Source organism: Ranitomeya variabilis, chromosome 3 (assembly GCF_051348905.1).
Source record: "Ranitomeya variabilis isolate aRanVar5 chromosome 3, aRanVar5.hap1, whole genome shotgun sequence".
Taxonomy (NCBI): Eukaryota; Metazoa; Chordata; class Amphibia; order Anura; family Dendrobatidae; genus Ranitomeya; species Ranitomeya variabilis.
This window is the reverse complement of record NC_135234.1, coordinates 465,023,397-465,044,339: the sequence shown is the minus strand read 5'-3', so window position 1 is coordinate 465,044,339 and position 20,943 is coordinate 465,023,397. Positions and strand designations below refer to the sequence as shown.

At 44.4% G+C, this 20,943-nt stretch overlaps 1 protein-coding gene across 2 annotated transcripts in view; it reads right to left on the bottom strand.

Moving 5' to 3' along the window:
* IL18R1 (interleukin 18 receptor 1) overlaps positions 1–19,692 on the bottom strand; it is a 140,276-nt gene extending 120,584 nt beyond the window's left edge. For both annotated transcript variants that reach the window (XM_077296652.1, XM_077296654.1), the window contains exon 1: positions 19,451–19,692. In XM_077296652.1, coding sequence (XP_077152767.1) covers positions 19,451–19,508 — 58 coding nt within the window. In that variant the 5' untranslated portion in view covers positions 19,509–19,692. The remainder of the gene's footprint in view (positions 1–19,450) is intronic.
* Between the last annotated feature and the right edge of the window lie 1,251 nt (positions 19,693–20,943).

Below are 20,943 nucleotides of genomic sequence, written 5' to 3'. Positions count from 1 at the left end.
TCTGCTGGCTGACCTCATCACAGAAGCTCCTCTCATCCCGGTGGCTTGCAGGTGATGTCCACCCTCCCATCATGTGTGCCTGCAATCCTGGGATGGCCGGCACTTGTACAACTCTATGGTACAGTACAGTGCCGGGAGGCCTAAAACTTCTGCACAGGGACCTGCACAGCGCCCCCTACTTGTGTACATGATCACGCAGCAGAATTGAAATCAGCAGGGCCAAGGGAGGGGGCGGCACAGAACAGCACAGAGCCGCGTCCCCCCTGGTCCTGCTGTTTTCATCAGTGCAGCATAATTCTGTGTGCACAGCAAGCTAATGCTGCCTGACGTGCACGCTGAAGAGGCAGGTGACTGAGCGGCCCATTAGAGGGACCGGCCCTTCTGGCATTTGCCAGAAGTGCCCAATGGCCAGTCCGGCCCTGGTCCTGAGGCCACTTCTAAGGAGGGAGTAATGTCAGGACTCTGAACATTTTTTACCTTTTGTGCATTACTGCCCTTTTCCAAGATGGCGTCTTTGGTCTCATGTGCACTGTGTCTTCCTGCTATAAAACTCCACCCCAGCCTTCAGTCTGTGCTAGAGTATTCTGCCTTGCATCCAGCTCCTGACCTCTGATTACTCCCTGGCTATACACCTGCTCCTCTGAACCTGTGTGGTGATCCTGCTACTGTGCTCTGAGTTCCTGCTGCATACACAAGTTTCCAGTAATCCTCCTTCATCTGCTGCTCGTGTTTACTTCCACCTGCATTTGCTGGACATGTAAGCTGCTGCTGCTTTGCATTAACCTGAGACTATTAACCAGGCCTCCCTGGTTGAGCTAGGATATGATTTGAACTGCCTATAAGCATATCTATCTGTGTCTGGACTACAACAAGGATTTATTCGCATCAAGTATCCACAAAAATAACTGTGCTTCATAGACTTTCTGCTTGATTGCATTTTGCTCTGAAGTTTCCTATAGACTGCTAAGCTGCGTTTAATATTTACACCAAGTGTTGTGGACTTGAGTTTCTCTCTGCACCTGTTTGAATCACCGTGTGATAATATAGACTTTACCACTTATAAAACTGTGTCCTGTAGTTGTCTTGTTCCACGCAAAGAGTCTCCTGAGTTATCCCCTATAATTATTACATCGCTACAGGGTCCAGTATAAACTCATCTCTCTCACCCACAAAGCCCTCCACAGTTCTGCATCGTCTTATATCTCCTCTCTCATCTCTGTCTATCGCCCTACACGTGCCCTCCGTTCTACAAATGACCTAAGGCTAACATCCTTCGTAATCCAACCTCGCACCTCCGTCTCCAAGACTTCTCTCGTGCTGCGCCAGCTCTCTGGAATGCACTTCCCCAGACGATCAGACTGATACCTAGCCTCGACCTATTCAAGCGCGCTCTAAAAACCCATCTCTTCAAACAAGCCTACCACATCAACTACTCAGTAAACTAACTTTGCCCTGTTCCCTCCTTCCAAATATTATTCTAAATCTGCACCCTACTATTCATCTGTCTCCACACCCTCCATGCACATGATAACTGCACTTGATACTTGACTATTGCACTTAAACACACGGGCTGATGACCGGATCATGCAGCTTTATATGAAAATCCCTATTTATTATAATCACCAGACCTGAAATAACAAGCACTTTTAACCTATTGTGTCCCCCCCATTTCCTTGTAGATTGTAAGCTTGCGAGCAGGGACCTCACCCCTAATGTCACTGTTTAAATTGTCTTAACTTGTATTGAGTTTGTCTGTACATGTCCCCGCTTAATTGTAAAGTGCTGCGAAATATGTTGGCGCTATATAAATAAAAATTATTATTAGTATAAGGATACTGTTGTTTTTAAACCAGATATTGGTACTTTTGGCAGTGTGGACAGTTGCCAAGTCCTGCTAGAGAATTAAACTTCCATCTCCAAAAAGCTTGTCAGCAGAGGGAATCATGAAGTGCTCTAGTCTCCTGGTAGACGCCTGCACTGACTTTGGTCTTCATAAAACAGAGTGGCACACCAGCAGATGTCATGGTTTCCGAAACCATCATTGATTGTGAATACTTCACACTAGACCTAAAGCAGCTTGGATTATCTGTCTCTACACTCTGCTTTTTTTTTTTTTACTGTATTTAATAGTCCCTCTAGGAGACTTGAAGCTTCGATCGTCTGATTGCCAGTGCTACAGTTGTGCTCAAAACTTTGCAGAATATTAATGATGAAGCCGAAACTTTTTCTCCACTTCATGGTTAGTGTTTGGGTGAAGCCATTTATTGTCAAACTACTGTGTTTTCTCTTTTTAACTGATAATGAAAACCCAAAACATCCAAATGACCCTGATCAAAAGTTCACATTCCCTTGTGATTTTAGCCTAATAACATGCACAGAAGTTGACACAAATGGGTTTGAATAGCTACTAAAGGTAACATCCTCACCTGTGACCTGTTTGCTTGTAATCATTGTGTGTGCATAAAAGCTGTAACAGACTCTTGCATCTTTCATCCAGCCACTGACGTTTCTGGATTGTGAGTCATGGGGAAAGCAAAAGAATTGTCAGCGGATCTACTGGAAAAGGTAGTTGAACTGTATAAAACAGGAAAGGGATACAAAAAGATATCCAAAGAATTGATAATGCCAGTCAGCAGCTTTCAAACTGTAATTAACAAATAGAAAATCAGGGGCTCTGTAAAAACAAAACCACGGTCAGGTAGACGAACAAAAATATCATCCACAATTGCCAGGAAAATTGTTCGGGATGCAAAGAAAAACCCACAAATAACATCAGCTGAAATACAGGACTCCCTGAAAACTAGCAGTGTGGCTTTTTCAAGATGCACAATAATGCTGCATGGTTGAGTCGCCAGAAGAAAGCCATTAGTGCGCAAATGCCACAAAGTATCTTGCCTACAATAAGCAAAACAGCACAGAGAGAAGCCTCAAAACTTCTGGAACAAGGTAATTTGGAGTGATGAGGCCAAAATTGAACTTTTTGGCCACAACCATTAATGTTACATATGGAGAGAGGTCAACAAGATCTATGATGAAAGGTAAATCATTCCTACTGTAAAGCATGGAGGTGGATCTCTGATGCTTTTGGGGATGTGTGAGCTACAAAGGCACAGGAAACTTGGTCAAAGATGAAGGAAAGATGAATGTAGCACATTATCAGCAAATACTTGAGGCAAATTTGCAATCATCAGCATGGAAGCTGTGCATGGGATGTACATTCCAACATGACAACGATCCAAAACATAAGGCCAAGTCGATGTGTCATTGGCTACATTAAAACAAAGTGAAGGTTCTGGAATGGCCATCTCAGTCTTCTGACTTCAATATCATTGAGCCACTCTGGGGAGATCTCAGGTATGCAGTTCATGCTAGACAGCTCAGGAATTTACAGGAGTCGGAGGCATTATGCCAAGAAGAGTGGGCAGCTTTACCATCTGAGAAAATAAAGAATCTCGTCCACAACTACCACAAAAGACTTCAAGCTGTCACTGATATTAGAGGGGGCAATACATGGTATTAAGAAATGGGGTATGTGAACTTTTGATCAGGGTCATTTGGACGTTTTGGGTTGTCATTATGATTTAAAAAGAGAAAACAGGAGTTTGACAATAAATGGCTTCACCCAACCAATAGCCATTAGTGGAGAAATAGTTTTGGTGTTATCATTCATATTCTCTGAAAAAAGACCAAGAAAGCAAAAATTCTGCAGGGGTATGTAAACTTTTGAGGACAACTGTATACATAGCAGTGCTTCAGCAGGAATATCGTAATGACAGGCACTGGGGTCTTCACTTCAGCAGATCCCCAGCTGCCATGACAAATCATCAGCGCCCAGCGATCACATGACGGAAGCGCCGATGGGTGAAATCGATGACACGCTTCCTGTCAGTGATTGACAGCAGCATTTAACTTGTTAAAGGCCTCGGGTGGATCTTGGATTCATCCTTGGCTGTTAGAGGCACTTGGTAGCTGACTAAATCAGCCATTAATTACAGGGAAAGATGCGGACTCAGCGTGTGAGCCCGGATCAAAGACAGTGACACGGTCGTTTACGCAAATATACGTTATCAGTAGTGTTGAGCGATACCGTCCGATACTTGAAAGTATCGGTATCGGAAAGTATCGGCCGATACCGGCAAAGTATCGGATCCAATCCGATACCGATACCCGATACCAATACAAGTCAATGGGACTCAAGTATCGGACGGTATTCCTGATGGTTCCCAGGGTCTGAAGGAGAGGAAACTCTCCTTCAGGCCCTGGGAACCATATTAATGTGTAAAATAAAGAATTAAAATAAAAAATATCGCTATACTCACCTGTCCGACGCAGCCGGGACCTCAGCGAGGGAACCGGCAGTGTTGTTTGTTTAAATTTCGCGCTTTTACTTGGTTACGTGAAGTCCCGGCTTGTGATTGGTCAGGGCGGCCATGTTGCCGGGACGCGGACCAATCACAGCAAGCCGTGACGAAATTACGTCACGGCTTGCTGTGATTTGTCCGCGTCCCGGCAACATGGCCGCCATTAACCAATCACAAGCCGTGACGTCACGGGAGGCTGGACATGCGCGTATTTTGAAAAGCGCGCGTGTCCAGCCTCCAGTGACGTCCCGGCTTGTGATTGGTTAATGGCGGCCATGTTGCCGGGACATCACTGGAGGCTGGACACGCGCGCTTTTCAAAATACGCGCATGTCCAGCCTCCCGTGACGTCACGGCTTGTGATTGGTTAATGGCGGCCATGTTGCCGGGACGTCACTGGAGGCTGGACACGCGCGCTTTTCAAAATACGCGCATGTCCAGCCTCCCGTGACGTCCCGGCTTGTGATTGGTTAATGGCGGCCATGTTGCCGGGACGTCACTGGAGGCTGGACACGCGCGCTTTTCAAAATACGCGCATGTCCAGCCTCCCGTGACGTCCCGGCTTGTGATTGGTTAATGGCGGCCATGTTGCCGGGACGCGGACCAATCACAGCAAGCCGTGACGTAATTTCGTCACGGCTTGCTGTGATTGGTCCGCGTCCCGGCAACATGGCCGCCCTGACCAATCACAAGCCGGGACTTCACGTAACCAAGTAAAAGCGCGAAATTTAAACAAACAACGCTGCCGGTTCCCTCGCTGAGGTCCCGGCTGCGTCGGACAGGTGAGTATAGCGATATTTTTTATTTTAATTCTCTTTTTTACACATTATTACATTAATGTTGTTGCGATACCCGATACCCGATACCACAAAAGTATCGGATCTCGGTATCGGAAATTCCGATACAGCAAGTATCGGCCGATACCCGATACTTGCAGTATCGGAATGCTCAACACTAGTTATCAGTCATTAAGGGGTTAGATGCCTTTACGCATTATCTCAGATTTTAATCGCCACTCACTTATTGTCTCCAAACTCATATTATACTTGATGACAATCTAGTGAAAATTATCTTTTGAGATATGATAGATACATGTGACAAGTGGTCATCGCTATCATTTCAGACCATCACTTTTTTCCACTATGAAAGTGGTCTGTTGGAAACGTAAAAACTTTTAGCAATAATTGCTCAGAGCTTGATTTGACACATCAGCTCTCTTAACATATCTAGTTTTAGAATCAGTTCATTGTGTATAGGGTGTCTCCCTACATAGCCAGTCACTGTCAGAATTGATTGGATAGAGTCATGTAGACACATGTTTAATTCGTAATGGAATTTATTCATTTCCAGGAAAAATAATAGGGGAATGGTGTAACACAAAGTGCTCCAGAATTGTTTTTTGATGAAGTAAGAATATGCTGGTGTAAACAGAGCTGCACCCTCTAGGGAAGTCCTACAAAGCCATCAAGCTGAAAGCCAGCAGTGAACAATTAGTTCTCAATTCATCAATACTTGGGCTTTGTACACCACTCAAAATGAAGATAGCACTGGAGTAAGAAGCACTAAATTCAATAACGTGCACCAGAACTGGTGCACAAATTTCATGCATCTTTAAGCTGTCCTGGGCCACCACAAGAAATGCATTCCAGTTATGGACTGGAGAACATTTCTGTCACTTTGTTGGCGTAAATTATGATGACCTATGCCCCTTTTCATTAAGCTATACCCACTTTTCAAAAAGCTGTCTGTGTTATCCTAAACTGGGATAACAATGCCAAAAGCAAAAACTGTTAAGTGCTTGAATAATTGGGGCCTCAATGTTAACCATAGTGTCATCCTATATTATGGTTGATCACTCCTATTGTTTCAAACAGGCAAGAGCTATAAAAAAGAAGAAGAATATAATTGCTATTCTGCTATTGACACTCAGCCTATTAAGAGGACAAGAGGTTCACCTACTGGGCAGTACAGAAATTTTGAACAGAATGATTTGATGTCAGCGGCCAAAATTCAGACAGATTCTTCTTTGTAACATGATTTGTCTCCAGTCCTCAGAATTATTTTCTTCAGCCTTTGATAATGCTGAATCCTTAAATGTGCTGTTTTTCCCATCACAATTAAGAATGCAGTCCTCATCCTCAACAGGATGTAGAGATGCTAAAAACGCAAAAGAAGTAAATCAGAGACATCAAATTACATTTCCATATATTGCATTTATAATATTATGCTGTATATGGACAAGAGGATTCAGTATGGTTGCAGAATTAATGAAAAGTTCTACTACGAAGCCAACGGTATGAGTGGACAATTGAATCGATCTGCTGAAAATTGACTGAGTCAAATTTCATAAAATTTGTAGTTCCTGGTGAATTAGAACAATTTGCGATTCAATTTGAAAGGATCGCACAAAAATAGCGTTGTACCATTTTATACTTTGCTGAAGATTTTATCAATCAGAGATTTGGCTCACATGATGTCAGGTGTGGCATCGTAGGCTTTTCCACAAAGCCTTAAAACTATTATATCACATGGTCTAGCGGGTCAGGAGACTTTGCAGCCACTATAAAGCATAAGGACAGGGAAAGCATTTTAGGATTTTACAGGCTAAGGAAGATACAAATAAGTATAAAAAGGACTTAGATAAGGAGATTGTATAGTAAAGAGATTTGTCAAAGGAAAACAAAGATGAGGAAAATAACACAAGAACTGCAAAAACAAATGTAGAGGACGTGGAAGCTACGCAAGTCATTTCGCCATCTGAAATTAATAGAAACAATAGGATCAGCAATCATTAAATGATCATAAAATGTCTCTGGCTACTGCTAATATCTGAATCCGGAGCGGTGCTGAATAATGACACCTTAATTATGCAGGAATTATACACTGTAGATATTATAACTCCCCATATTCACATAAATCTCATGGTCAGGAGTCGGGAATAGCCCAATACTTGTTGGAGGGTCATCTCCCTCAGCTCTCATCTATATTATGGCTGTATTGTACAATATAATAATAATTTCATTTCTGTAGCGCCAAATATTCCGCAGCACTTTACATTTTAGAGGGGACTTGTACAGACATTACAGAATAACAATAATCACATAAATCAACAGATACAAAGAGGAGTGAGGGCCCTGCTCGCAAGCTTACAATCAATCAGGAAATAGGGCAGACACAAAAGGTGGATGGTAACAATAAGCACATTTTACCAATTACCTTTCCTGTCTCCTTATTTCCCCATAGATTGTAAGCTTGCAAGCAGGGCCCTCACTCCTTATGTTATCTGAGTTGTGTGTTATTCTGTAATATCTTTATTGTCTGTACAAGTCCTCTTTAAAATTTTAAAGTGAAGCAAAATATGTTGGCGCTATGAAAATAAAAATTATTACTGTGATTATTATAGTGCAACAGATAGCTTAGAAAAAGATATTACCATAGAGGAATTGGAGATAGCTCTTCAATGAATTCAACATGAAAAAGCACCCGGCTCAGACAATCTCCCTGAAGAGTTTTATAAGTTATATTCAGTAATCTTTCTGCAATATGTAAGGAGATGGACATACTGCTCACATTTTCCCTTGAAAACACATGTATTGTTGTAATATGTAATGTGTATTGTGACATGCGTTATTAGTGATAGTGTTGTGTTCTGCCCGGCAATAGACGGAGAGTTAGGGTACCGTCACACAGTACCATTTACATCGATACGACGGCACGATTCGTGACGTCGCAGCGTCGTATGATTATCGCTCCAGCGTCGTAGACTGCGGTCACACGTTGCAATCACGGCGCTGGAGCGATGCCGAAGTCCCCGGGTAACCAGGGTAAACATCGGGTTACTAAGCGCAGGGCCGCGCTTAGTAACCCGATGTTTACCGTGGTTACCAGCGTAAAAGTAAAAAAAAAAAAAACGTACATACTCACCATCTGATGCCCGTCAGGTCCCTTGCCGTCTGCTTCCTGCTCTGACTGTGATCCGGCCGTACAGTGAGAGCAGAGCGCAGCGGCGACGTCACCGCTGTGATCTGCTCTCACTTTCCGGCCGGCAGACAGTCAGAGTGGAAAGCAGACGGCAAGGGACCTGACGGACATCAGATGGTGAGTATGTACGGTTTGTTTTTTTTTACTTTTACGCTGGTAACCACGGTAAACATCGGGTTACTAAGCGCGGCCCTGCGCTTAGTTACCCGATGTTTACCCTGGTTACCAGCGAACGCATCGCTGGATCGCTGTCACACACAACGATCCAGCGATGACAGCGGGAGATCCAGCGACGAAAGAAAGTTTCAAACGATGTGCTACGACGTACGATTCTCAGCTGGGTGCCTGATCGCAGTAGCGTGTCAGACACTGCGAGATCGTAACGATATCGCTAGAACGTCACGAATCGTGCCGTCGTAGAGATAAAAATGCCACTGTGTGACGGTACCCTTAGGTTTAATGTTTGGGACTAGCCCAGAGTGATAGGGGATAAAGTGAAAGGACAGAGACAGTTTCTTTTCAGAAAATTAGATAAGACCCAGCATGTGTCAGAAGCAGACCTAAGGCCTGACTAGTCAGCAGAGCCGCATGATGTGGGCTGACACCTCCTCTGTTTCTGTAGATGACAAAGCTGCAGACACCTATTTTCTGCTAGACCAAGAAACTGAACTTTCTCCAAGCTTGAACAAATAGCTGCTTGCCGATTTTGGGTATGTGCACACGTCAGGATTTCTTGCAGAAATTCTCCTGACAAAAACCGGACATTTCTGCCAGAAATCCGCGTGCGTTTTTTCATGCGCTTTTTACGCGTTTTTTTTCAAATGCATAGAATAGCGGGAAAAACGCAGAAAATCCGCAAAATTAATGAACATGCTGCTTTTTTTACCGCGATGCGTTTTTTTCGCGGAAAAAAATGCATCATGTGCACAAAACATGCAGAATGCATTCTAAATGATAGGATGCATAATGTATGCGTTTTTTATGAGTTTTTATAGCGTTTTTATGGCGAAAAAAACGCGAAAAAACCTGAACATGTGCACATACCCTTACGATCATGTAAGCCACTGGCCCAGTCTGCATCCACATAGCCTGTGAGTTTTAAATCTCCTGTTGCAGATATCCTTAAATTTATGTCTTTAGTATCTTCCAAATATCGAAGAACTCTCTTAATGGCATTCCACTCATTTTGGCGCGATTTTTCCACATACAGTGGGGAAAATAAGTATTTGACACACTGCCAATTTTGCAAGTTTTCCCACCTACAAAGAATGGAGAGGTCTGTAATTTTTATTATAGGCAGGGCCGTATTTAGAGTTTCTGCTGCCCTAGGCACTTTTAGTGCTGCCTCCCCCTTTGGTGAGTATGACACTATCGGCAGTGACTTTGGCAAGAATCGCTGATGTGAAAGTCGCCTTTTGCAGCAGATCCGGCAGTTTTTCTGCATCTGCCGCGTAACGGATCACTTACGGCAACACTGCGTTCGGCCTCATTCATTCCCTATGGGATTTGCGGAACTTGCCATGATCTGGCAAATGCGGTACCATACCTCCCAACTTTTGAAGAAGGGAAGTAGGTGTGCCGCAGCAAATTTTAGGCCATGCCTCTGACCACACCCATTTCACAACTAGTCACACCCATATCCACGTCCCAACCACAGCCATTTAGCACTGCTGATCACACTGTTTTATATACAATAATTATAAACAAAACAAATATGGCCACACAGTGCTCCATACTGTATAATGGCCACACATGATGCTCCATACTGTATAATGGCCACACATGATGCTCCATACTGTATAATGGCCACACACAGTTCTCCATTCTGTATAGTGGCCACACAGTGCTCCATACTGTATAATGGCCACACATGATGCTCCATACTGTATAATGGCCACACATGATGCTCCATAGTGTATAATGGCCACACATGATGCTCCATACTGTATAATGGCCACACAGTGCTCCATACTGTATAATGGCCACACATAGTGCTCCATACTGTGTAATGGCCATTGGCCACACATGATGCTCCATACTGTATAATGGCCACACATAGGGCTACATACTGTATAACGGCCACACACAGTTCTCCATACTGTATAATGATTCCACATGATGCTCAATACTGTATAATGGCCACACATGATGCTCCATACTGTATAATGACCACACATGATGCTCCATACTGTATAATGGCCATTGGCCACACATGATGCTCCATACTGTATAACGGCCACACGATGCTCAATACTGTATAACGGCCACACACAGTTCTCCATACTGTATAATGATCCCACATGATGCTCAATACTGTATAATGACCCCCCTCCTGTATGCATGGCTCATATTTTCCCCCTGTATGCATGGCTCATATTCCCCCCCGAATGCATGGCTCATATTCCCCCCCCCTGTATGCATGGCTCATATTCCCCCCTGAATGCATGGATCATATTCCCCCCCTGAATGCATGGCTCATATTCCCCCCCTGAATGCATGGCTCATATTCCCCCCCTGAATGCATGGCTCATATTCCCCCCCTGTATGCATGGCTCATATTCCCCCCTGTATGCATGGCTCATATTCCCCCCTGTATGCATGGCTCATATTCCCCCCTGAATGCATGGCTCATATTCCCCCCCTGAATGCATGGCTCATATTCCCCTCCTGTATGCAAGGCTCATATTCCCCCCTGAATGCATGGCTCATATTCCCCCCCTGTATGCATAGCTCATATTCCCCCCCTGAATGCATGGCTCATATACCTCCCTGTATGCATGGCTCATATTCCCCCTTCCTGTATGCATGGCTCATATTCCCCCCTCCTGTATGCATGGCTCATATTCCCCCCTGTATGTACCACGTGACCGCTCATTCAGGACGAGCTGTGTACGCCGAGACCAGGCATCGCTGGAGCAAGGTGAGTATCGTCTTCAAGGAGGGCGGGTGGGAGGCGGGCGGTTGGCCGGGGGGAGGGCGCGAGGGGGTGCGTGGGGGGCGGGGGGTTGGTCGGTCGGGAGGTGACCCAGGAAAAAAAAAACAACAACAAACCTTGCTCAGGTGCCGCCCCCTGCATTGTCCCTGCCCTAGGCATGTGCCCTCAAGTGCCTAGTGGCAAATACGGCCCTGATTATAGGTACACTTCAACTGTGAGAGGCAGAATCTAAAAATAAAAAACAGAAAATCACATTGTATGATTTTTAAATAATTGTATTGCATTTTATTGCATGAAATAAGTATTTGATCCCCTATTAACCAGCAAGAATTCTGGCTCTCACAGACCTGTTAGTTTTTCTTTAAGAAGCCCTCTTACTTTGCACTCATTACCTGTATTAATTGCACCTGTCTGACCTTGTTAACTGTATAATCACATTCCAACCTCAAAGAGCTATCTAAGGACACCAGGAACAAAACTGCAGACTTGCACAAGGCTGGGATGGTCTACAGGCCAATAGGCAAGCAGCTTGGTGAGAAGACAACTGATGGCACAATTGTTGGAAAATGGAAGAAACACAAGATGACTGTCAATCTTCCTTCTTCGTTCTGCTGCAGTGTGTGCAAACTTGGTCAAGAACTAGAGGAAACAACTGACCTCTGCAATTGGAAACTAAGGTTTCTGTACCAAATATTAAGTTCTGCTTTTCTATTGTATTAAATACTTATGTCATACAGCAAAATGTAAATTAATTATGTAAAAATCATACAATGTGATTTTCTGGATTGTTGTTTAAGATTATGTCACTCCCAGTTGAAGTGTACCGACGATAAACATTCTCTCCATTCGGTAGGTTGGAAAATTAGCAAAATCGGCAAATAAGTAATGCAGTGCGCAGGCATTGGGAAAGGTCAGAGAGGCCCGGCGCCTGCGCACTGCAGTACTTTGCTCTGCCCTCAACAGGGCAGACAAAGTATGCCTGCGCCGAAGCCGCAGCCTGAAGACAAGAAGAGGACGTCATCGTAAGAAGATGGGAGGCCCCGGACCGGATGCCCATCCGATCGGACCGCCCTCCCAGGTGAGTATAATCTAACCTCTTTTTCTCATCTTTCAGGTTACATCAGTGGCTTATCTACAGTATTACAGAATGCTGTAGATAAGCCCCTAATGCCGGTTGTCTTAGCTCACCTTTGATTTCGGGGTTGACAGGTTCCCTTTAAAAGGGAGAAGACTGCCCACATGAAGGAGCTGCTTGCGCAGATGCACACCCTGGAACAGGAACATAAACATGATCTAGGTAGTGCAACCCTTAGGCTGGGTTCACATTGCGTTAATGGCGTCCGTTAGACGGACTACGTTACACCGCGGCATAAACGCGGTGTAACGTAGTCCGTTACGGCCGCCATTGACTGCAATGTCGGATGCATCGCTAGCGCATGCCCACAATGGGCGTGCGCTAGGGATGTGCCATCATTGAGTGACGGACCCTGAGACGCGGGCTGCAGCGTTTCCGGGTCCGTCACTGCTAGCGCAGATAGAGCTAGCAGATGCTCTATCTGCGCTAGCGCGATGTAAACGTCGGCACTTGCATTAACAGCAGCCCGTTAGCGTATGTGCTGAATGGGCTGCTGCTAACGCAGTGTGAACCCGGCCTTACTAAGTTAAAAAAGGCAAGAAAGGACTTGAAAAAAATAGTAGATCAAGGTTTTACCAAATACAGGGAAAGGTTGCAGTGTTTCTGTTATTAGTTTGCTGACAAGTGCGGGGGCCCATTGGCTAGAAGTATTCACCCAAGGAGCCCCAATACCTATATACCCTCTATTCGCAATACCAGAGGGGTAGAGGTGAATGGATCAGGCCAGATTGCTAAGTCGTTCAGGGACTATTATGAAGCGCTCTATAACATCACGTGCCACTATGCAGACATATCCCCCACATGTGAGCAAATGAAAATAGATCAATATATCAGAGAGACTTCCCATCCCTTGTTATCGGCGGACCTCAGGGAGACCCTGGATTTGCCTTTTAGTTTGGAGGAGCTTACGCAAGCAATCAAAATGTCTCTGTAGCGCCCCCCACTGCTGCAGGGCCGAGGGGTACCCGGTACCGGGCCTCTGAGTCTCTCTCCTGGGGTTGTCACGGTGGCTAGACCCGGTCCGTGACCCTGCTGAGGGGCGCCCAATGAAAGGTGTGGGTGGTGATGTTATGGTGCGGTGCAGGTCGCAGTAAATAACGAGGACACCAGGGTGCAGTCTCTTTACCTCTTTACTGAAGGCTTCAGGATCCTCAGTCCGGAATACGGATAACCGGGCTGCGCAAGTCCGGCCGGTCCGATGGCACCTCCAGAGTTCCCTTTGCAGGTGGAAATCTGTGCCTACCTTCTAGCGCTTGTGTGTTGTGGTCCTCCCCTGCTGTGCTTACGGGATAGTCCCCACAACTGTTGTGTCTGTTTCTGAAGTTCCCTCACAACTCGATTATGATGTTCTTCTTCGTCCCCCAGATGAAATGGCTAGGACGCACCCGTATGACGGGTAGGCTCGGAGCTCTTCCTGGACCCTAGTGTCGCCCCTCTCCTGTTGTTGCCCCCTATGTCTTCTTAGGTGATTTGGGTGAGACAGCCCACCTATAACTGACTGTCCTGCCGTAGGTTTGAAGTTAGGCCTGGAGCTCTATACTTCCTCGGCGTTCCGGCCACCGGCTGCGTGCCTCAGTAGGATGTTGCCTCGTCTTACAGCACGACTCCTACTGGTGTTTCTCCTTGTTGCGTTGATCTCGTTTCTCACTCAGCACAATAAACCTCGCTTCTTGTCCTTTCTTAGGGTACCGCCGCGATCAGGTGCAGGCACGGTCCCGTAACGTTCTCTCTGTTCACTAGGTCTCTGTCAGGATCCCACCCCTGACAAGGACCCCCATGAATCTTCCCCTGCAACACCCTCTGCCACAAGATGTTGCCTGGTTCCAACCCAGTCAGCTTTCTTCCTAACTTCCTATCCAACCCCCAGTTTTACCAGACTGTGAGGAGTGGCCTAATACATAGTGCCCTTAGCTCCCCCTGGAGGCCAGACTGTGAAGTGTATTGGTGTCTGTGATACCTGGTTAAGTGAACTCCTTCAGTGCCATCAGACGTACCATAGCCCCCCTTAGCGGCGGAGCATCAGTACTGCAACGACCAGGACTCTGGGGCGCTGCATCTCCAACTAATAAAAGTTCTGGCCCAGACTGCTAAACAGCCAAATTTTACAAATTACTAGCCCCCCAATTAACACCCTTCTTGACCAAAGTGTTTAAGAAGCTTTCCTTGGCGCACCCATTTCCTAACCAGACACTGGAGGCTCAAATTTCTCTCATTCCTAAAGCCGGGAAGGACCCTAAATTATGCCCCAGTTACGGGCCAATCTCACTAATCAACCTAGATGTAAAATTATACTCCAAAATAATAGCAATGAGATTGGCCACCTATCTACCATACTTAATTCATACTGACCAGGTAGGATTTGTCCCGCGGAGAGAGGCGAGGGACAATACTATTAAGACACTCCTAGTTACTGTATGTCCCACAGTAAAAAGACAAAGTCATCCACATATATTCTATTAGTCGATGTTAAAAAGGCATTTGAGCAGGTTATATGGTCCTTTCCCTATAGTGCACTCCGTCTGATCAATATGGGACCTAACCTGCAGGAGAAGATAATGGCTCTATATCATAGCCACACAGCTAAAGTAAAATGTAATGATGTATTTTCAGATTCTTTTTTAAGATATCAAATGCAACGAGATAGGGCTACCCGCTGTTACTGCTGCTGTATATTATAGTGATGGAGCACCTAGCGGTAGCCCTTGGAAACAACCCCAATATTACTGGTATACAGGTTGGGCCTAGAGTACATAAACTCTCCTTATATGCAGATGACTTATTGCTGTATATCATGAACCTGAGACTTTCACTACCCGTGGTCATGAGGGAGTTTGATAGGTATAGCAGGGTAAGTACCTTTAAAATCAATCCATCTATGTCTAAGATACTTAATATTACGGTGCTGGGTCGGGAGAGGGTGGTGCTACAAAACTCATTTCCCTTTTGGTGGTGTTCCACATCAATGCAATATCTGGGGGTACAGTTGACATCAGAGACTTCCCAATTATATCAGGCCAACTTGCCCCTCTTAACACGTATTACAGTTGATCTTGGTTTGGTAGAATAAATGTCATCAAAATGGATATTCTCCCAAGACTGTTGTACCTGTCCCAGGCAGTCCTGGTGATACTCACAGGTAAATTTTTTAAGCATCTAGACACAGTCTGTAGTAAGTTCATATGGGGACTGAAGAGACCTTGACTTGCTCGCTCACTGCTTAGCAAACCCAAATCAGAGGGTGGTATGGGCATGCCGAACATGAGAAACTACCATTGGGCAGCCATAGTGATATGGGCCTTGAACTGGTTTCATGATCAGGAAGGAAAAACTGGGTCTCGATAGAAAGGTCTCTTTCACCACTGGCACTGACTTCGCTACTTTGGACCCCTAAGACACATCGTAACTGGACCAACTCCCTACCTTTTCTGACACGTAATCTATTTAAAATATGGGACTCCTCTATTTTGGCACGGAGTTTCTCAAACAGCCCCAGTCCCATGACCCAGTTTTTTGACAATCCCGAGTTTCCCCCGGGTATTGGAGGAGGGTCACTTTTGGTATGGTCCAACACACCTAAACTCTGAGTAATGCACATCTCTAGGACGTTTGAGACACAGCGGTCACTGGCGGAACTGAGGGAGGAATTTCCAGATCTCCACATCTCATAGTTTGCATTTTTGCAACTACATTCCTTCGTGTAGTCCCTCCACCCGGCTCCTTTAAATGAGACAGATCTGACGCCGCTGGAATCATTGATGATGCAAGATACGAGCCCTGCACACTCAGTCCCACAAGTATACTCAATTCTTATGTCACAGAGAGCTGAGAATAAGTCATCGTTTACCTTGGATTGGGAACGGGAGATTGGGCTAGGGTTTTGTTTTGAGCAATGGAAAAAATCTTGCTTTTGTGCACACAGGCTCCCTTTGGCTTGTAGGGCTCAGGAAAGAAACTTTTTCAGTAGGTGGTACAGATGTCCAGCCCACATTCATAAGATATATCCACTGGTATCTTACCTCTGCTGGAGATGCGAGGCATCTGAGGGTAGCATGCTCCACATCTGGTGGAATTGTCCACCAATTAAAAGACTTTGGAATAAGGTCTTTGAAATTTATTCAAAGGTTTCTGGTGACATCATTCAAAATAACACACAGCTGGGCCTACTGTCAATGATCTCAGGCTCCTACAGAAATATCAAGGTAGGACTCCTAAAAACATTGCATAATGGCCACTCAAATTATCATTCCTAGGAAGAGGTGTTCTAAGACAGCCCCAAGTACTTGAATATTCATTTCTCTTAGTATTGGCACACTTGACCACCGGCCCCAGCAGGAAGCAGGCGGCTGACAGTGCGCACTACTGAAGAGGAATGGATACTCACCACGATCTCTGATGAACACCCGGTGAGTATTCCAGCTGCTGTGCTCCACTTGTGAGCAGCGCATGATGTCCCTGCCATGCGCTGCTTACAAGCATTAAGCAGCAGCAGGCACCAGAGCAGGACACTGTGAGGGAGAGGAGGAAGGTAAGAGTTAAGGTTTGTTTTTAAATCTTTTCCGATGGAGCCATGGATACCAGGACTGGGATGGGGCCAATCATACCAGCAAGGGGATGGGGCCAATCAATCATACCAGGAACTGGATGGGGCCAATCAATCATACCAGGAACGGGATGGGGCCAATCAATCATACCAGAGTAAGGATGGATCCATGCATACCAGAATAAGGATGGGGCCATGCATACCAGGATAGGGATGAGGGGACCATATTTACCAGGATAGGTGATCTTAAGTACAGAATTGACCACATTTTTTGCTTCAGTTTTTTTTCCCCTAATTTCCTCCTCTAAAACCTAGGTGCATCTTATGGTCCAGTGCGTCTTATAGTCTGAAAAATACGGTATATTATATGCATTATGTAAAATAGGAGGCAGGTCACTGAAGGTTCAGTGACCTGTCATAAGCCCATAAGTATGAATAACAGTACCAACCTGACAGTGTCTGTAGTATACTTAGCAAAATCTTGACTCAGGTAGTGTTTTGACAAAGTAGGATAGATGCCTACTAGTGATGAGCGAATATACTCGTTACTCGAGATTTCTCGAGCATGCTCGGGGGTCCTCCGAGTATTTTTTAGTGCTCGGAAATTTAGTTTTTATTGCCGCAGCTGAATGATTTACATCTGTTAGCCAGCATAAGTACATGTGGGGATTCCCTAGCAACCAGGCAACCCCCACATCTACTTATGCTGGCTAACAGATGTAAATCATTCAGCTGCGGCAATAAAAACAAAATCTCCAAGCACTAAGAAATACTCGGAGGACCCCTGAGCGTGCTCGAGAAATCTCGAGTAGCGAGTATATTCGCTCATCACTAATGCCTACAGTGGCATGTAAAAGTTTGGGTACCCCTGGTCAAAATTACTGTTATTATGAACAGTTAAGCAAGTTGAAGATGAAATGCTCACAGACCAGTGTGCAACACTTAGGAAACTCAAAGAAATATTTTGCACGCCTAAATGTTCAAAGATTCAATAATAGCAGGGTATGTTACACAGGACTGGAGCATAGCAAGTGTGGTGCCAGTATTGACAAAGAGGACAAAATCTCGACCTCTGCTGTTGGTAATATCCTTGTGGGTTTCCTAAGACATGCTATATCGAAGTATCTCAATAAGAATATCCTCCTGCCTGACCCATCATCAACATTGTTTTATGAGGGATCAGTCCTGTCAACCTAATCTGATCAGCTTCTATGAAGAGGTAAGTTCCTGAGTGGACCAGAGAAACGCAGTGGATGTTGCTTTTATGGACTTTTCAAAGGCAGTTGATACGGTGACATACAAAAGTTGGTACATAATCTGAAAGTAATGGGACTTGTGGAAAATATGTGTAACTGGCTTAACAGCTAACTTAGTGATAGGAAACAAAGGGTGTTTTTTTAATGGAATATACTCGGCTTCACAGTTAACAGTGGGGTACCACAGGGGTCAGCAGTGGGCACTCTTCTATTGAACATATCTATTATTGACCTTGTAGAGGACATACAGAGTAGAATTTCAATATTTCCAGATAATACTAAACTCTGCAAGGTAATCAACACTGTAGAGGATAATTTAATGTTACATAGATTTATATAAGCTGAAGGCTTGGACTGAGAAATTGAATTTTAACCCCTTCACAACATATGATATACAGTTATGTCATATGTCGTGTCCCTGCCTTTGCTGCCAATCTCCAACAGAGGCATTTAACACTCGCCGACAGAAGGCACATCATTCCAAAAGAACGTCGGCATGCATCCCTGTGCCTGTCATCATGATACTCTTGTGAAAGTCAGCTTTTAGCTGATGCGCTGTTATGTATAGTACAAGCGACTAGATAATCACAACCTCAGGTCCCCTAAGGGGACTAACAAATACACTGTACAGTAAAAAGTGAGGAAAAAATACAAAAGTTCAAATCAACCCCTTTTTGTCACAATAAAAATAAAACAATTCTGAAAAAAATACACATATTTGGTATCACTGCGTTCAGAAAAGTCAAATTATCAAAAAAATATAAAATAAATTAATCTAATCAATAAACAGCATAGCACGAAATAAAATAGAAATGTCAGAATTTCATTTTTTGGGCCCCTGCGACATTGCAATTAAATGCAATAAGAGGCTTTCCAAAAATCATATCTAGTCAAAAATGATATTCGTAAAACAGTCTGGTCAGGGGCAAAAAAAAAAAAAAGCCCTCACGCAGCCTCATATCCTTAAAATTTAAAACGTCTCGGAATATGGCAACAAAAGCAATATATATATATATATACTCCACCTAAATAAAAAAAAAACTATACATGTTTGGTATCTTCAGAATTGTACTGACCTGGACTGGAGAATCATATTGCCTTGGTAAGTCAACATGGTAAATAGAAAACCCAAAAAATAATTGTGGAATTGCACTTTTTTAGCAAAAAATTATTCCAAAAATCCCTTCAAATTTCCTGTATTCTTGGTTACCACTGTGCAAATAGAAAGAAAAATATCACTTACCTAATGTCAGGAAACACAAAAGAGCAGAAAAGAAGCTAATCAGCCTCGCTTTACACATTGTATTATGCAAACAGGGTCCAAGCCGGATCTCGTCTGTGGTCCCTCATTTAGGCTGTATGCAGTGGCATTTCGTCTCTTCTGGTGTTATACTGGTTTCCGGTACCTGGACTCACATGCACTTACATGTAAGGAAGCATTTACGCAACCAGTTCTGTCACATTACTTGACTTGAAATGTAGAGCAACACACATTGGGGATTTTTTTTTTTAACAGCTTACGTACATTTCAAGCTTTGATTCATGTGTAATTTCCCATGAATACTACTACTACATCCTTGTAATTTCCTCGTCTAATTTCCACTAAATAGTCTAAATGTGCATAATTTGTATTTTACAAAATTATAGTGGACAATGACATATTCAGGCAAAAGATGTAGAGCACTCAAAAGCAAAATTATGTATGTAGTAAGATAAACCTGACGATATTCAGAATCTATTTCTACAAAGTCCGAAATTAAAAATATTGATTCTCATACACATGTAAAATAGTAAAAGGGTTTGTTTGCCTCTGAGGACTTTTTTTTTTTCTTTTTTACTTGAATGCATGTTTTGGGGGCCAGAAATCATTTTTGTAATATAGTTTGATTAAAATTTAGAAATTTACAGGCTCTTTGTATCCATACACATTCAACTTTGATGTGGTCTGTGGTGACAAATCAGCTAAGAGGAGATAAAAAAGGTCAGATAATAGAGTTAAGGTACCTTCACACGAAGCGACGCTGCAGCGATAGCGACAACGATGCCGATCGCTGCAGCGTCGCTGTTTGATCGCTGGAGAGCTGTCACACAGACCGCTCTCCAGCGACCAACGATGCCGAGGTCCCCGAGTAACCAGGGTAAACATCGGGTTGCTAAGCGCAGGGCCGCGCTTAGTAACCCGATGTTTACCCTGGTTACCAGCGTGAAAGTAAAAAAAAAAAAAACAGTACATGCTCACCTGCGCGTCCCCCGGCGTCTGCTTCCTGACACTGACTGAGCTCCAGCCCTAACAGCAGAGCGGTGACGTCACCGCTGTGCTTTCACTTTCACTTTAGGGCCGGCGCTCAGTGTCAGGAAGCAGACGCTGGGGGACGCGCAGGTGAGCATGTACTGTTTGTTTTTTTTACTTTTACGCTGGTAACCAGGGTAAACATCGGGTTACTAAGCGCGGCCCTGCGCTTGGTAACCCGATGTTTACCCTGGTTACCAGTGTAAAACATCGCTGGTATCGTTGCTTTTGCTTTCAAACACAACGATACACAGCGATCGGACGACCAAATAAAGTTCTGGACTTTATTCAGCGACCAGCGACATCACAGCAGGATCCTGATCACTGCTGCGTGTCAAACGAAACGATATCGCTAGCCAGGACGCTGCAACGTCACGGATCGCTAGCGATGTCGTTTCGTGTGAAGGTACCTTTAGTCAAAATGAGCTCACTATCAAATACTCAGT